Source organism: Mastacembelus armatus, chromosome 22, assembly GCF_900324485.2.
Source record: "Mastacembelus armatus chromosome 22, fMasArm1.2, whole genome shotgun sequence".
Lineage (NCBI taxonomy): Eukaryota > Metazoa > Chordata > Actinopteri > Synbranchiformes > Mastacembelidae > Mastacembelus > Mastacembelus armatus.
In genome coordinates this window covers 1,683,402-1,701,920 of record NC_046654.1, presented here as the reverse complement: position 1 = coordinate 1,701,920, position 18,519 = coordinate 1,683,402, and the positions used below count along the sequence as shown (strand labels likewise).

At 42.6% G+C, this 18,519-nt stretch overlaps 1 protein-coding gene across 23 annotated transcripts in view; it reads left to right on the top strand.

Annotated features, from left to right (window-relative positions):
* Window positions 1-18,519, top strand: part of mark3a (MAP/microtubule affinity-regulating kinase 3a) — a 41,479-nt gene that overhangs the window by 20,169 nt on the left and 2,791 nt on the right. For 3 of the 23 annotated variants that reach the window (XM_026301938.1, XM_026301876.1, XM_026301893.2), the window contains exons 7-16: window positions 648-704; window positions 2,005-2,241; window positions 2,470-2,610; window positions 3,686-3,785; window positions 6,505-6,617; window positions 7,242-7,389; window positions 8,124-8,341; window positions 8,603-8,706; window positions 11,602-11,874; window positions 12,818-12,844. In XM_026301938.1, the coding sequence (XP_026157723.1) occupies window positions 648-704; window positions 2,005-2,241; window positions 2,470-2,610; window positions 3,686-3,785; window positions 6,505-6,617; window positions 7,242-7,389; window positions 8,124-8,341; window positions 8,603-8,706; window positions 11,602-11,874; window positions 12,818-12,844 (1,418 nt within the window). Of the gene's footprint in view, window positions 1-647; window positions 705-2,004; window positions 2,242-2,469; window positions 2,611-3,685; window positions 3,786-6,504; window positions 6,618-7,241; window positions 7,390-8,123; window positions 8,342-8,602; window positions 8,707-11,601; window positions 11,875-12,817; window positions 12,845-16,172; window positions 16,486-18,519 lie in introns of those variants that run through there. The other 20 variants (XM_026301952.1, XM_026301905.1, XM_026302051.1 and 17 more) reach the window with 16 other exon arrangements.

Sequence of the window (18,519 nt, the reverse complement as noted above, 5' to 3'; positions counted from 1 at the left end):
TTTAATCAGCCCAAATTAGGACCTCTCAAAAATTAGGTGTTTTGTGACACTCACTCTGAGGTTTTCATTGTAAGTAAAGCAACCAGATGTCATGTTTTCAAATCACAGAAAGAAATAAAAAATGAAGGTTTTTGTTATAGCAGGCTGAAATCAATTCTTTAGACTTAGTGTGTTGTCAGGTATTCATTCTCCAGGGTATACTGTCCAATAGCTTCGCTAGGCATTGTGGGATTCCAGGTAACACAGCACTGGCCTGTAAAGTGATCAGAGAGGAGTGGACAGAAGTGAAAAGAAGGAGTGTGGATTGTGCATCATGTGGGTTTACATGAGGATCTTTAAATGTGGAGCTGAAGATGCAGAACAATGAGATTTGAACTTATAAAGTGAGAATGTAGGGACCATGTGGGCCCTGATGTTAATGTGACACAGGACTTTGGTCCAGTCTAAGCTGTAACAGACAGAGGAATATACAGTAGTGTCACCGCACAGAGGAAACCTGCTCTCTCACCCTCTTCAGTGCCGTCTTTGTTTTGTCTTTCTTGTTCTTGTCAACCGCACCTCCTCCTCCTCACCACCATTTCCTTTATCAGTCTGAGAACATGACACCAGACATTTAACTTAACCCTGCTTCTCTTTTCCCTGTGCAGATCGTATCGGCGGTGCAATACTGCCACCAGAAGCACATTGTTCACAGAGACCTCAAGGTGAGTTCAGAGAAGCCACAATGGTTTGTAGTCAGTTCAGTAGCTGCGGGAAACTATCTCAGAAAAGGCTGAAGCAACAGCTTCTCCACTGAGCCCAGTGTGTGTGTTATTGGGCTCTATCACAGAACCATGACTGTTCTCAGACCTTCTCTGAAATCTGAAGAGATTATTTTAAACACAAATTTCAGGCGAAGTTATTCATCCCTGCTGCACATGATGAATAACTTTTTAACTTGCTTGTACCTGTGTTACACCATTTATAGCTTCTTCTTTTTTTCCAGTTAAACCTGTGATGTTTGTGTCTTGTTGGATTGACTGTGTTCTTACTTTTCACTGAACAACCGATCAGGCTTCATCAGTATCAACTTGAACATCTGGTTTCCAAATTTTCCACACCAGTGCTGATGTATCTGTGATCTGCTGTCAGCTAATCAATACCTTTACTGATGTCTCATTGATTGATCATATGTGTTTGTCGGGGTGATTGATGGTTTAGTTCCTATTTCCAGCTCCAGAACCTTAAGATTGTTTAGCTAAGTGATTTCATATTTTTAGTAATATTTGTTTATGAGTAGTCAGTCAGCAGAGTGTATTATAATTACCCCAATTCACAGCAGATGGAAAGGTCACAGTGTAGGAAGCTGACGTTAGTGTTGCGTGTTTCATGACTTTCATCTTAACTCCCATATTCCCACGTGTCTAATTCCAAAACACCGTGTCTGCTGCTAATGAGGCTCGACTTTGCCCTTTTCTGACGTTCTCCATAACCGCACAACGCCTTCAAAATTCAGTCAGTGAGGGAGTGTCTGATAATGCAAACAGCATGCAGCCCCTCTCCACTGCTCACATGTTCTCCACCACATCACCCACTGGAGTGTAAATGGACCTCCTCCATTTTGTAGCCGTGATGCGTTTTACTTCTCCAAGTATAAATATTGATGCGTCTGTATTTTTATCTCGGCGTCAGTGGGAGAAGCCTGTGTCTGTTCAGCTGCACGTCCAAACTGTTTCCTCTGCTAAGCTTCATAAATGACCCATGAGGAGGGAGACATGAGTCTCTTCTGCCACCGTTTCAGATGCAGTGAACTGCATGTGTCCTTGTGTGTGTCCGTATCTCACAGGTGTGATTGTGTAGACGTACCCCACAGAATATAATGTCCACAGTTAGATTTGAGCTGCCAGGTGCGTTCAGATGCGTCTTTGGTCGTAACCCCACAGCTGCATGTGAGCAGATTTTTTTTTTTTTTTTTTTTTTTTTTGATGATTTGATAATTGCCTCTGACCGTTGTTTGTCTCACAGGCTGAGAATCTCCTCCTTGACGCGGACATGAACATCAAGATCGCCGACTTTGGCTTCAGCAACGAGTTCACTCTGGGCAACAAGCTGGACACGTTCTGCGGTTCTCCACCGTACGCTGCACCAGAACTTTTCCAGGGCAAGAAGTATGATGGGCCGGAGGTGGACGTCTGGAGTCTGGGGGTCATACTGTACACACTGGTCAGCGGCTCGCTGCCGTTCGATGGGCAGAACCTCAAGGTGGGTTCTTTTTTTTTTTTTTTTTTTTTTTTTTTAATGCATAGTTGTGCGGTTCTACCTTGTCCCACTTTTTTTTAATAAATTAAAGCCGTGTAGAACCTTATCTCTGCATTGGGGACACCATATTTCCATTGTCGGTAAATCCGTTTTCCTGACTTCAAACAAGAATCTGACATGCATGTCTCGTATGTCACTATTTTTATAACTTTGTCGTCCCGCTGTCTGCAGGAGCTGCGGGAACGTGTGCTCAGAGGGAAGTACCGCATCCCTTTCTACATGTCCACCGACTGCGAGAACCTCCTCAAACGCTTCTTAGTGCTCAACCCAGCCAAGCGGGGTACTCTCGAGGTGAGGGAGGACGCAGAAAATGTAAATATACCTCTCAGTTCTTAACAAACATCCCCAGCACGTCTGCACCACCAGAGAATGCCATCTATCCTCCACCTCCTCGCCCCTCCTTCTGGTCCCTGCATCCCCCTCTGCATCATCTCCTCTCAGGCCCACAGTGTCATATTTTATGTGTGCACCTGGCCCACACTCCTCCTCCTTTCTGATGTTGTAACCATAAATAATCCATTGTCGTTCTTGTTCGTCCGTGAGTCGAGGACATCTCATAGTTGTTAGGTCCGCACAGTCGTTCTAAAGGGGCTTTATCCATGACGGAGACAAGGGTGGATTAAATCTCATGTGATGGGAAAACACCCAAATCTGCATTTTATCGAGGAATTACATTTTATTTGACTTTGACTGAAGGTTTTATTATGAAACTAAAGTATCTAAACTTGGCTTTTTAATGTTGGTCCATCTTAATGTGAATTGAGCTGATTTAAGCATTTTCATGTGTAAAATCTTTTGTAACTGGAGGAGAAATAGTCTGAAGAGGCCAAAACTCCAGCAACACTCGTAGCATGAAGAACATCTTAAAAGTGATTAAGATGATCCAATAGGCAGAAAGGAAGGAAGGACATGTTCCTCAGGTCAATCACAGCCGTGATCAGTTAATGATCATTTCTTTCATCTTTATATGTTCTTGCCTTCCTGACACCCAGCAACACAACATTATAACATTAGCATATGAAATACAAATTTCATTTTTGCAGCAGCATCATTTTAAATATGGCAGCTGTTTTGTTCCATTTATGAGAAGGAAACTGTTTTATTGCATCTAGTTGAATTGAATTGATCTAAATGTAAGTGAATTAAACTGCGGTTGGCTTGACTCAGTCACGTTTTGGCCTCAGATGCCACATGATCGTCTTGGATCATAAACATCAGTTACAGTGGAGCATGATCAGTGCTAATTGGTTTGGCCTCCAGCAAGGCCATTGATCAGCTGCAAATTAAAAATAATTATTAATTACAGTGTTACAGAAAAACACAGGTTAATATTCTTGTAAATGTAAAATAACACACAGTCTCTAATTGTCCTGATCTGTTTTTGCAGCAAATTATGAAGGATCGATGGATCAATGCAGGATTTGAGGAGGATGAGCTCAAACCTTACACCGAGCCAGAGCTGGACATTACGGACCAGAAGAGAATAGGTACGAAATAAATAAAAACCCAGACTGATGCTTGTTAAACTGTTGACGTTTCCAAACCGTGTTTGCTTAGTCATTCTTAGCGAGCTTTACGACCACTGGGCCTGTGGTACCCAGTTGCGTAGTTAGAAAACTGCACAAGTATCAGAAAAGCATCATCTCCTTTTCCTTTATCACGGTCAAAACAGAGACTGTGGTTTGTGTCCAGTGGTGAGGAGATGTGTGAGGTGTTATGGCACTGAGGCGATCTCATTATTTCGGTGCCGAAGAGCTTTAAAGAAAAGATGAAACGTGATGATGAATGAAAAAACACGAGCAGTGCTGGAGATGCGTGCAGAGAGTGCAGATGCGGAGAGAAGCTCCCCGTCGTGCTCTGCATGAAAGCTGCAGACGGTGGGGGCTCTTACATAACAGCAGCTGGGGTTGCCTGTCAGCGCACATGTGTCGGTGCAAACTCCCAGTCACCCAGGGGAAAAAAGAAAAGAGGAGCAAGGTCTTTATCTTTCTGAGGAATCCCTCCATTTTAAATAATACATGAAGAATTTTACATAAAACATTTCCTTAAAGAAGAAAAAGTGTATTTGTGGAGAGATGGTGTCTGTCGCAGCAAAAGGCTTTAAGGTGTCATGACTTCAGACAGGAGGGGTACCAGCAGGATCTGCGAAAACAGACGAGACAGGCTCTGTGTTATGTAATCGTTACAGCAGTTTACATATCGATCTAATGTCTTATTAAAGCTCTGAGTAAATTTAACCCAAAAGTCACTGTGGCAAAGTCAGAACTAGAAACGTTTCTGACTTTTAAAGTGAAAGCTGTCCGATTAACGTTAAGGCTGTGGCTTCATAACATCAAATTTACAGCAGGACAAAGATTTTAAGGAGAAATTCAGAGTTTTAACACTAAATAAGATGGTCTTCATCTGTTGGGCAGATCAGAGCTGAAAGGATTAGATGATTGATTAGCTGATTGACTGAACATTTATCTCCAGCTGTTTTGAATAATCGTTTGTCATTTTTTTAAATCTCATAATAATCTTCCAGCCTGTCACATGTGAAGTACTGCTCCTTTGCTTGGTTTTCTCTGATAGTAAATCAGTCTGGGGGCTTCCTTCATTGACACGAGCTGAGAGATGAGAAAGTAATGTTCTTTCTTCTTTTCTTTGGTGATACTTTTAGTTTTTATTAGCAATCGATTAATCGTTTTGGTGAATTTTAATGCAAAACTAGTGAAATATTCTCTGATCTCAGCCTCTCATCATTTGTAAAGAAATGTTTTTGTGTTTCTAGACTTTTGAAGGTGATATGTGCAGCATTTCTTTTACAGGTTATTTAAATCTAATCAAAATCTGACCTCAAACATATCATTGTTGTTTGTAATGCCTCTGTGGTGAAACATGTAATGAACAGAAACTGAACTGAGAAGCAGACGTGCTGAGGGGGAGCAGGAGGGTGAAAGTGAGAAAGATGAGAAGGAGAGAGGGCGGCAATGGATGAGAAAAGATGGTTATTTCACGTTCTGCCCGGTTACAGAGGCAAGAGCTCGTTTCAGTCGCTTTTACATGAACTGAATCAAGTGGTGGTTTTTAGGTACAGAAGAGTGACAGAGGTTTTGAAGTCCTGAGTCATGCGTGTGTTTTTATTAGTGCACTTAGATTTGTCACGTCTGGCAGAGCGAATTACTCCACGCGGCTGTGGAAGGATTTAACATGGCCAAATTAGAAGGAGGCAGTCGGTAAAAACCTGCGAAGGAAAGCTGTTAACCCACTGAAAATAATGGCATTAGTACGGTTTTCAGTGGAGAGCTTCAGTGTGACATGATGATCAGAACGACGCCTGAGAGGCTTTTCCACCCTAGTAGGAAGAAAGCTGTCAGACAGGATGAATCAGTTTTATTTCCAGGGGATTTGGTTTCTGAAAACATTATACGTAGAGAATTTTCTGCTCAAAAGATGCAACTTTTCTTTCAGCCTGCTCCATAGACAAGTGGTAGAAGCTAAAATCGAAATTGAAAGGGTTTGTCGTTAGATTATGAAATGAGGTTTTACTCTGATTATTGGCACGTTACAGGTCACTATGGAGCTCATGAGTCATTTTTACACATTTTAAATTAACAGCTTTTAAAGCTCAGTGCCTGAAGACGTGATCTGCTCTGCTTAGAAATGTTCTCCAGCATGTTTCCAATTGAGGAGGCTTTTAAAGAATGAATTGGGTGTACGGTGCAGAGATGATGGGACAAAAGCCTTTTGCTGCTGCAGATGTGATCAGGAAGATGGGGAGGTTTCACGTCACGACCACTTGTGTGTTTCTGTCGTCATGTGGACAGAAAACCCGTGTGTCACATGACGAGTCTTTGGTCTTTCTGCTTCTCATTGATCGAGGCGAACCTGAAGCTGATTACCTGAGCTGCACCACTGTCACACTTCAGCCAATCACCGTGCAGAATGTTCGGCTTGGCATGATGTGTAGTTAAAGTTTGTGCAGCACTGGCTTCAGTGGTCAGTTTATTAGGTACACTTAGCTAAAGCCTTGTCAGACCAACCCAACAGTCTGCTAATGCTGTTTTTCTGAAACCGTTTTAGAGACGTGATGATTCTTTTGGAGGCCACTGCCTTAATGTAATTGTCAGCAATACAAGTCTTTAATTAATCACTTGTTCTTCAGATTTCGTTATGATTTGCTTTGTTGCTCTGCTGATGATAATGTTTTTGAATGTGTTTGTGCAGATGTGATGGTGGGGATGGGCTACAACCTGGAGGAGATCCAGGACTCTCTGGCCAAGATGAAGTACGACGAGATCACAGCCACCTACCTGCTGCTGGGCAGGAAGGCCTCTGAGGTGCGGCCCTCAGCCAGTGGTTATTATTACACTGCGATAGAACACATCAGCTGAACGTTACTGCAAAGTCAACAGAGGGGAGAGCGGGTGTTGGGCTGGAGACCAGTGTGTGACTCCAGTTTGTGAAATCCCCATCGTGGCTTCTGGTTTATTGGAGTCTATAAAACATCCTGAGCCAGGCTCGGGTATTAGTTACAGAGGTCGTTGTTTGATAGTTTAATTTTACGCAGATTTTCAAATCGGCAAAAATAACATGCTCTAGGGAAAAAGAAGTGTCACATTTTCCAGCTTGGTCTGGGTAGAACGCTGTTTACAGCAGTATAGGCATCAATTCTTCACTTCCTGTAAATTAAGTTATGGCTCTGGGGGAAAGTACGGAAAGTCTGAAGTTGATGGAGATGAGATGTTTTCCTGTTTTCTTCAGACAATGGTTTTACATGAAACCTTAGTTGTTTAGTCTGTTTCTGACCTTAAAATAAATCAGTTAAGTAGATTTGTTCTCATGCATGTAGAATTTGGAGTTCTCGACTGTAAGGAGAGTGAGGCCAGGTAATTACAGTAATCAGTAGTCAGAGGTTTTGGTTTCTGCTGGATGTTTTGACTCGGTCTGTCTCTGTTCCTCAGCTGGAGCCCAGCGAGTCAGCGTCCAGCAGCAACCTGTCTCTGGCCAAACCGAGACCCAACAGCGAGCTCAACGGCCAGTCGCCCTCCCACCTCAAAGTCCAGAGGAGCGTTTCCTCCAACCACAAACAGAGACGCTACAGTGAACAAGGTGAGGAGGACACGTTTCCCAGGCAGATCTGTTTTTCTCTGAGTCACATTTGAAAACTAAATACCAAACACTGAAATAGCTCTGTTGGTTTACAATAAATGTTTACATTTAGTTCTTATGTTAAACGTTTCGTTGCCGTGCTGGTTTTCCTTTTGCAGCATCAAGTGAAAACGAAGCACACAGTTCAGGCTCCTGATAAAGGTTTCTGTCAGGAGCTCATTGTCAGGCGGATAAAAACCATTCAATTGGCGGAGGCTTTTAACCTTTGGCTTATTTACGCAGCTCGCTGCTGTCCGCTGTGATATAATGCTTTGTCAATAATCTCCTGTGACTCTGCAGCTTAAATACCAACACAGAGAACCTGTAAGCTCGGACTCTAACGAGCATTGGTCCCCATGTTTTTGACTCAAACCACAGGTTTTTAGTCTCTGTGACACAACAATAGTTCAGTTTATGCATCACTGCACCAAATTAGTCTTATCACCACTTCAGCTGCCGGTTACTTTCTCAAGCAAACAGCCAATTTGTTTGGCCTAAAAAATGTCTGAAATGGTGACAGACTTCTCAAGTTCACATTTTGTTATTTGATTATAGAAAAATAACTCGCTGTTTAATAATTAATCAGCTGATCACTATGCACCTGTGTCAGTGTTGTTCTTCCTAAAATGTAGGTCATTTCATTTTAAGTAAAATTGGCCAGATTAATAAACGGTGTCTGCTGTGTCTCTGTGCAGTCGGTCAGAACGTCCCTCCAGGGATGGCTCATCCAAAGAGGAGTCAGACCACAACAGCAGAGAACAGCGCGAAGGAGGAGAGTGGAGTCCAGCTGCGTAAACCCGGCACCCCAGGGAGCCGCGGCGCTCCACCCTCCAGTCCTCTGCTCGGCAACGCCAACAACCCCAACAAGGCCGACATCCCTGACCGCAGGAAAGGCGCCACCACCGGGCCGAGCGTGAGTTACAAATAAAATTACAGCTTAGCTCACCCACGTCAGGAAATACTCACTCAGCTGCAGCGTCATGTGCAGCTTCATGTCTCCAGAAAACTCTGAAGTCTTTACGGCAGAGCTGAAATACAGCAGCCAAAAACAAGCTTCTGATTATGTGAAGGAAGACGAACGATGAAATAATTTTTAGACGCTATTCTATACAGAGCCCCTTCAAATCAGAACTGCCCCAGCTCACACTAGATTTTTCCTTGTCTTGCTTCACAGAACATCACTGCGTCTGCAGGTATGACCAGGAGGAACACCTATGTCTGTAGTGACAGAAACAACACGGACCGCCTCTCCGTCATTCCCAACGGGAAGGAGAACAGGTGAGAGGAGGAGGTTTGCTTTCAGCACGGAGTAGAATTGGGCTTTGACCTGGCACCTTTTTGATTTCTCAGTAAAAGTTTCATCATTTTACTTTTTAACTGAAGGACATTTTTAAGGAGGTTATTGATCTTGTACATTTTAGTGGAACCTGTTATTGAGGTCAGTGTGTTTAATTTCACCATCAGTGAGGGTCGTCCTTTGCCAGTGCTGTGGTCTGCACTGTGTTTTAGAGCATTTTATATCTAACAAGAATGTTGTTATATGCATGAATGTGGTCAAATCTAAGTCTATTAAATGTGAATATTTGTAGGGTTTGCACAAAAGTATCAGTGTCAACTGTCCAAATTCATTCTGGTTAAACTCTTAATAGTGTTTCAAGATTTCAGCCCAGATTTTCTGATTTTTTTTTTTTTCCCCTTTATTGTTAAAAAGAAAGTCCATACAAGATCCCTAGAGATTTCCTTTGTTTCATTCCTTGATTTTCTTACTTTCTGTTCCTTCTTTCTTTCTTTCTTTCTTTCTTTCTTGTATTTACGTTACCATTTTCCCATCATCTTATTTTTCATTTGTGCCTGTGTTTGTGGTTTGGGGTGGGGTGCGGATGGTTTTGTTTTTTTTGTTTTTTTTTTGCCGTGGCATGACCAGCATGACTGAGATGGCTTGTGCCACTAGCCCTTCCTCTGCCTTTGTGGCTGCTGCGTTCGGTGCCTCGTCCAGTTCGGTGCGGCTGAGGTATCAAACCGTCGGCCCTTTGTACGCTTGCCAGGCAGGCTGGGCCACGCTGCCCCACTCCTACTACGCTCTGGACTACTGCTCCCCCAAGTAAGACGGCAGGGCCTCCAAACCCCCTGTCTGTCTCCTCTCATGTCTCAGCCCCTGTTTGGCCCCTCGCTAACCCACACATCCAGCCAGCTTCACACTCTGTAACCCCCCAACTAAACCATGGACCATTTCCTGCAAAGACCAGTCAGAACCCTGTGCATCCAAATGCATTAATCTTTTATTGCCGTCAGTGTCTGAAATGTTTAGTCATCAGCCCCGAGCAGGTAAAAGGAAAGATTTTTTTTTTTTTTTCCTGTCAAGACAAAAACAACTAATGTGCGTTTAATTAAAGTTTGCCACCCCATTTGTTTTTAGTGTTGTGCTTACTGTAAAATGCGACGCTGTGTGAAACAGCTGCATATGAGCTGCTATGAATTTGTAGTTAAGTCCGGACACTGGAACAATAGTCCCTCGGACTCTCAGACTGAGCATGCTGCATCTTAGTCAGCACTCGTCACCCACCGGGGCTCACCTGGTGAATAGGTGTTCACAAAAAGAGCTTAATATCACAAAAAAGGCTTATTATCAGTGAAGCGCATGAAAGTGGATTTTTCTACAAAAACAGTTTGGTTTATTTCAGACACTGATAAAATTGGAGGCACAAGTGGAGAAAAATATGTACACACACTGAAATCAAGCAGCACTGAGAGGTCCAGTCCTCTGTGTGTGATGATATTTTTCATGTTTGCATCATCCCTCTGCCCACCATAAACTGGAGGACCTTTTGGCTCCACTGCAAACATTTGCAATAACAAACGTTCTCAGCTCCTGGTTTCTCCTTCATCCTCTGCTGTGAACTTTGACCCTTGATTTTTCCCATCTGGATCCCTCACCTGTTCGTCTCCGACACGATGGCCGAGCTCCATCACTCAGTCCCAGCACCCTCCGACCATCGTCTGTTTCTGTTTAGACTCTAACTGATCAGGGACACGACTCTTCTCGCTCTTCTCATTGTTCAGAGCTTTGATGTCCAGGGTGGGAAATTACCAACAGCTGGTGAATTTTAGCTTCAGCTGCTAAATTTATTTACACTCTTTTCTAAAACTCATTTCTCCCATACGTACTAATACTCCCATACTAATCTTACTTAACGATGATTTGATCTTGTTACCTCAGTAACTTTGCCAGTGGTTGGAATCTTAGTCCTCATTTGACTGGAGGAACCAGCATCAGTTGGTTCTCCTGCCATCGTTGTTAACTCTCCCCACTCAGGGACTACTTGTGTCAAAATATGTAATTACTAATGTGTGTCTGAAAGTTCCTCATCATCACAGGTAACAAGACCACATCATTTTTAGGTAAGATTTAAAAGATAAGCTGGACATGCAAACAGAAAACCTCAGAAAGGACATTTTGCAGCTAGGATACTAATCTCAGAGTTGACTGTTCATTCTGTTCAATTCAATATTTTTATGCTTTTTACTTGAGTCCTGGTAGGATCAAAGTTCAGACCAGTTTTTGCCAAAACCATCACTGACGTAGTATCCACCTCTGGTCACTTTCAAACTCACACTGCACATGACTTTTGGAGTCGAGCTTTTGGCTGCACAGCTCTGTCAGACTAAAACATTTCCTTTTATTTATAATATAACCTCTAAAGTTAAAACTATTTTAGGAGTTAGGTTTTTTTTCCACCTACAGATCAAGTTTAGCAGCCTCATCATATCAGTTTCTTACTGAAGTGGCAATTTCCTACCCTGTGGACATCGAACAGCCAGAACTAATGCATTTAATCCATGTCAATATTAGAAATCCATGTAGGAATAACAAACTGTCCTGTCCAAGATAATGAGGGGGTGTTATGTAAGGGCAGTGAGGGTTTTTCCGCTGCAGCAGGATGCTTGTGTACCAGTGTTGGACCTTCTCTGTAAGCACTGAGCAGGTTTCATCTGTTTCTTTTAGAGAAGACGACATTTGAAACTGTGTCTCTCTAAAATTAAACCAAATTATTTGGCTGTGTCACACGGGTAGACGTTTGGGTACATTGAAGTATACATCTGCAGTGGAAAAACTGAGCCTGTGTATATATTGTATTGTATATATTGTAACCTCTCCCCCTCCCTCCACCTCAGCAGTGTTGCAGTGTCGCCCGGTGGCCAGAAGAACCCGGTGGCGTCGACCCACAGCGTCGCTAACGCCACCACGCCTGACAGACTCCGCTTCCCCCGAGGCACCGCCAGTCGCAGCACTTTCCACGGGGGGCAGCTGAGAGACCGCCGCACGGCCACGTACAACGGGCCCCCGGCTTCGCCCACCCTGTCCCACGATGCCACCCCTCTCTCCCAGACCCGCAGCCGTGGAACCAGCAACCTCTTCTCCAAACTCACCTCCAAACTGACCCGCAGGTACGTAAGGAAACACCTCACATCAGTGAAGCTCCGAGGGGTCGGGCTGTAGCTGTCTTTCTGCTCTGTCAGCCTTAAACCTAAATTTTACAACTGTCATTTTCACGCACTTCTTCACTTCTTCTGAGGTATTTCTGTAAATGCTGAGACCCTCCTCAGGCCTTAAATACAAAGTAGAGAGGCTGCAGCCCTGCCCTCTACGGAATAATCTCCTGACTCTGTTTGATGGAGAAACCAGTCGACATAGTGCCTTATAGGTGTAGGATGATTGATTTCACGCTGGGGGAACACTTCACTGTCCCGAAGGATGTGATTTATTCTGAAATCTAAACTGCTTATCTGTCGCTGTCTGGTTGCCTGCCAGAGAGAACTGAAGCTGCTCTGAATGAGCCACAGTTTGACCCCAGTGTCACTTCCTGGGCTGTAACATAACAAGTCAACAAGCTTTTCTTGCAATACAGAGTTTAAACACTAGCAGCTTGTAAACAGAGCTGGTCAAAAATCCAAACTACTGCACGTTCCCCAGCTCCAGCCTCTTAAATATGAGTATTGGCTGTTTTTCACATTTAATGTCAAACTAAATAATCCTCACATCACTTTGGGCTTGTCACTTGCCAAAATAAACATGGAGAAAATAACCAGGAGACAGTTGAAATGATTTTTAACAGCAGCCCTGATTTTAGTAAAGCATCCCAGCAAGACCTCACAGATGTTCTGTGCTAGAAAAGGCTCGAAGCACAGCCAGACCAGCGACATCACTCCTGCAGTGACTGACCTCAAATGAGGAACTGATCCGATAATCAAGGAAGAAAATGAATCTTCCCCCTTCAATTGTTGTTGATTCCAATCTCCATATTTTTGTTCACTCATTCAGACTCCTCATGCCTTCCCCTCCTCCCCCTCTCCACTGTTTTCACTGTTTCTTTGTCTGATTCTGTTGTAGAAACATGTCATTCAGGTTTACCAAAAGGTAGGACTCTTGTACTGCCTTTCGCTCTGTGCCAGAAATAACAAAAACTCTCTCGCAACTTCCTCCTGAAAGTTCAGCCGCGTGGGGCTGCTGGCACTGAACTAACACCCCGCTTAGCCAAACTCTCCCTGGGTACATTTACACACACAGGTTACAGTCAGACTCATGTGATCGGGCTTCAGTTGTGACCAGACTCAAAGTGATGTTTCTGTTTAGTTAAGTAGTCCAAGCTAACATCTCAGTGGGCTAGTTTTATTCTTACAGAAATAGTTTGTCATTTCGCTTTTTTGCTTCTTTTGAGTTAGATCGATAGATAGATTGATGCTGCAGCCAGGAGCTGGTTAGCTTTGCTTAACACAGTGCTAACCTGGACCTGGTGCTAACCTGAACATGTCCAAGGCCAGCACCTCTGAATCCACTGTTAATGATAACATGCAGCTAGCCCATTAGCTCCACCGATACTTGAGTCTTTTGGCTCTCTGCAAAACCAGACTGAACTCTGCCAAAGATTTTGTGAGTGAGAAGACACATCACTCTGTACTGTTTTTGTAGCGTTTGGCTTCTTGATGTATTTCTCTAAGGATGACTTAACATTTTTGATTCCGATTTCAGGAAAAATTTCTGTTCAAACTTTAATCATGAATAACTATCTCAGCTTTAAACAAAAAAAAAAAAAAAAAAAAAAAAAAACGCTCTAGATTAAATTAATGACATGTATGTTAATTAGACACTGGTAGGCAGATGTCAGCCCCTTAGGCCTGAGCCAGGGGAGCTGTTTCCTCCTGTGTCTGGTCTCTATGCTAAAATAAAATAACCTGGCATGAGGATTATAGCAATATTCCCACCTGACACTTTGCAAAAAAAGCAAATAGGAATATTTTCCAAATCTGTTCCTTTTAAGAGGGATGCAGCACAGTGAGGATGTTGTTCTTAATTTCCACCTCACACACCAAAGAAGATGACACTTGTGTAAATCTGGCCTCGACTTATTGAGGATCACCTCATCAGAGTCTTCCATTAGTGGGGTTTTAAGTCCTGTTTCTGTGTGTGTACATGTACTCACCTGGCTGTGGTTGGTCTGAGCAGATGAGGCTGATTGGGAGAGCCGACCACACTCCTTCAACAATCAGTCGATTAACCAACAGCAACAACAAAGCCGCTTGCCACTAATCAATCCCAGTGCATGCATGGGGTCGCTTCTTACTGCTGCCATTCATTGTGGTTTGTTTTCTCACCACAATGATATTTGTAGCTAGATGGACACATTAGTGCTTTAAACATTATTCTGCTGTATTATCCACCAAAACACTCTCTCTGGCTCAGAAGTTATTTCTTATGGTTGTCACATCGAGCAGAAAATCCTGTTTTCAGACAGTAAAGAGGAAAAATGCCCAGGCTATAAAAACCTTTTTTTTTTCTTTTTTTTTTTTTTGTGTCCTCTCTGTGTAGGACTTCGATTTAACTGATGGTGTTAAATGTTTCGTTTTGTCGTTTATTGTCACTTAAGTTTAGACTGAATATTTGTCGTCGATACTTTTTTTTCCATTTGCAGTTTGCTGTGGAGTTTTGGGAAAGGTTGGTGTTCTTGATCAGGTTTTCTGTTGGGGAAAAAAAATGTAATGTTGAAACAAAACCATCAGAACCTGATTTGTTTTCAGCTGTCAGCTCCATCATGGTACTGTCTGAGGCTATTTCTGGTTTCTTTTTATGTACTTTATCATCATTGTCCAGAGAAATGGGGGTAAAAAGGGATTTATGTAGTAAAAAATAAGTCCGCACACCATCTACTTGATTTATTGAACACAGAATACTGAAGCCTCACTTTATCTGCTGGCCTTGAAATGTCAATTTCACAGAAAAAGTGGAAGTGAAACAGCTTTTTCAGGGTTTGTATAAACAGGTGCTTCTGTGTGTGGAACTGTGGGGATAGAAAGTTGAAAAAAAGGTGAATTTATCCTTTAAAACATTGGTCCCTTTGACAAACACTCCTACTGCTCTGAAACTAATATTTGAAAACAGATATGATCAGACTGTAGCTCCTTATTAGCCCTCCCTGTTTAGAAATCCAGGACACCTTTGTCTTCAGGAGCAACTTGTCTTATTGTCCCAGTTTATGAAAAGGCTTTTCAGACATTTATCACATGCAGACTGGTGGTTTCCCCCACTAATGAGGACCAGTTTTAGAAAAAGAGGCTGTGAAACTGATCTGTCATCAGTTAAACTTCACAATTGGTTTTCTGAAATAGATATTGGTTAGCTTTTGGATTTCTGTGGTCAAACTGTGATTAACAGTATCAGCTGTCTCGAGGCTCAGCAGCGCCCCCCTGTGGCTGGTTTGTAGACGGTTTTCTTCCTCTGCCAGCAGCAGCAGCATCTTCATCATCGTCATCATCAGAGATTTATCTCAGCCAACTCTGATTTCGTCTGCCATCACCGTCCTCTCGTGTCAGTCCCATCACCTCACGCTGGTTTTGTCTTGGTTTCTACGGAGGCCTGAAACTGACGAGATGTAGTCGGAGGTTTTCAGACAAGTCAAAAATCAGACTGAAAACATGAATCGGTTATTCTGCTGGTTCAGACAAATAAAATGGAGTCTAAAGAAATATAAAGGTTTATACATTTACTCTTAACCTCCACTAAGTTGATTAAAACTTTAATAGAATAAATACATACCTCAACTTATTTTTTACTTCCTTCTTTTCTCATGACCACTGAACCAATTAGTGCTCTGCAAATAATTATATTCATCATCAATTAATTTACTGATGTTTTTCCTAATTATTGATTAAAAAAAAAATCATTAAACTAATCAGAAGAATCTCCCCCGTTGGATTTCAGAGCTGATGTGATCAGAGTCGAAAACCCTAAAATATTCAGTTCATTATTAAAAAAACAAACCAATGGAGGCCAGTACAATTAATTTTTAATAATTAATATATTTTTATGTGTCTGTTTTGATTTGTTTCCATCAAAAAAAATACACTAAAATTGTTTGTATATCTTAATCTTATTGACCAGCTGATTGGAGGGTGAGGGGGGAAAAATATAAACGTTTATTTCTCTTTCAAATCCATTTTATTTAACTAACAAGGATATTTTTCTATCATTTTATTCAGTTATATTTCTGTCTTGTCTGATAACTTCTGCCTCTACTCAGTCAGTTTGGAGCCTCCATATTGTTTCTGTTAAAACACATTTTGGGACTTAAGCACCTCAGGGTGTTTTTCGGTTCAGGCCCCTCCCTCCTCACGGTTTGTGTGTTGTTGTCCTTCCTAACCTTCCTGTGTCCTTTAACCTTGACCTCTTGCTGCTCTTCCTCTCCGCCTAGGGTCAGTATTGACCCGGCCAAACGGCAGACGGCCAAAACAGGGCCTGCCATCCCTTCTACCCAGGGAGGAAAGACCCTTAGTAAGTCCTCTGCCCTCCTCTCTCTATCAGCCTTTCTTCCTTATCTCCATCTGTCCATGCCATTTCTCCATTTGTTGGCCTCTTGTCATGTCATACATTTTATTCTTTCCCTCTCTCTTTTCTTTTCTTGTCATGTGTCCATTTTTAAATTCGCCGTCTCCTCAGATTCCCGTTTTTTCTTTCAGATTCAGGAGCAGAAGATATAGAGAGTTGTAGGACGATGAAGATTTAGAGTAAGGGTCTGTTTTTCCTCTGAGACAAATGAGTAATGTGGAGGGACTCCCCCCCCACCCACGCTCTCACCCTCTCCTGTCACCCTCACCCTGTCACTCCTGTGACTTTCACAGCCTCCCGACCGACCCAGGACCTGCTGTCAGTCCTGTCTGTCCGCTCGTCCTCTTGTTTGTCGAGTCTCTCGAGCCGTCAGGAGTTTGGAGCCACTTCCTCCTCCACCCGTCCTGTTTTTCTGTTCTTCGGGCTGCAGTGCATGCTGGGAGCCTGACACCATTAAATCCATCCTGTCACAGGAGCAGGGAGTGTACTGCTTAGATGCTTTTGAATCTTCTGATATTATTCTGACATTTGTCGTCTGATTCGAGGACCCATGTCGCCAGTAAAAGTTTTTCTTAACTCATACATGCACGTTAGCACGCCGCTAAAAACAAAACCTGACCGGTGTTTTCTTGGTCCTTTTTAGTAACCCTCAGTGGGAGTGAGTGATATGGACAGAATTCTCTTTATGTCATTTTATATCACAGATTTAAAATAATGTCATAATATTGTACATTCTACTGGAAAATCACTGAACCCGTCTCAACCAGAGCAGGTCAGAACTCCAGCAGCATAAAAACCAGCAGCAGGGTCATCGTGGGTAAAATAACCAGACAGAAATGTGTGGTTTTTATTTAACACCTGTCAAAGTAGCTCCTTACATTGAGGCGTAGGGTCTTTAGCTGTACCTCAGTTATTCTGACAGACTAACACTGTGTGTGGCTGGAGCTGCAGGTTTCAGTAGCTTTTATTAAAAACAACAAGCAGATCTTGACCCAGTGGTTGTTGCTGCTGCTTATTTTGAGAGTCAGACAGTTTGATTTACAGCAGCTGTTTTTTTTTTTTCTAAGGTTGTTGATGGCGTCATACGTGGTGCTCAGCTGTAATTGGATGTGACGGTTCATTAGGAAAACCCTGAATGACCTAGTGTCGACCTCAGGATGTATATTCCTGTATTTTTTTGTCCCTGTAATCAAACCAGGACAATGATTGTATGAAGACAGATGAGGAAACGTTTCTTCTTCTCTCACCTTTAATCTGTAAACCTCAGTAGCTTCTGGTCGCTAATATTAGTGAGAAATAAAAGCATATATTGATCAGAAAGATTTCCCGATTAGGTTCAGAATAGACCTAAATGCAGCTTCTTCTTGGCTTTTCACCAAGTGTCTGATCATGTGCTGACGAGCACGTCGAGCCAGTTGACACCAGGTCTGTGCTCGTCAGGAGGATCCTGCCGAGCTGTTAAATGTGTCGCTGCTTCAGTCACAGGCGCCGTTTACTGTCGGTTTGAGCTTTAGAGGCTCCTGTTGAAGATTCAACCTGCGTCTGTGTCCACGACGTCCCAGCTGTGGATTAATGGAGGTGCCAGGGTTCAAATGAAAAAATGTTTTATTCTTTAAATCTAATCACAGTGGAAGAAAAAAATATGCAGCCAGTGACCACAGGTTAACCAAAGTCTGACGACAGACGATCAAAGGACAGAAAGGATCGATTAAATCTGTTAGAGATCTAAAAATATCAGAAGGGGCTGGATGATATTTCATTGTTATTGACTTTCCTTTAAATATCAAAAAACTATTTTAAGTGTTTGATGTACCAGGTGGAACAGTTTAAAGTTACACTTACTTTGGTTTAGGATTTTCATTTCAGTGATGTATGATGCTGTAAATCTCTAAAAATCTACCTTTAACTTCTTCCATATCACCCACCCCGACTTTAAACCACCCAAAAGAGAATAAACGGGCGTAGATGAGAAGCTTTTCAGGTCAGATATGAATGTGAACAGTGTTTTGGATTAAAAAGTATCTGAATTGAAATAAATACGTGAGGGATCCTAGCACTGCACCGTCGTCTCAGTCCTTTTCTCAGTTTCTGTTTAAAACTGTTGCATTAACATAATTTCCCATCATGCTCTGTGTGAAAAGGTGTTTTTCTGTGTCGGCTGCTTTTGGTTTCAGTTTGGGATCATTCAGTCTGAACGTTCATCGCTGTTTCTT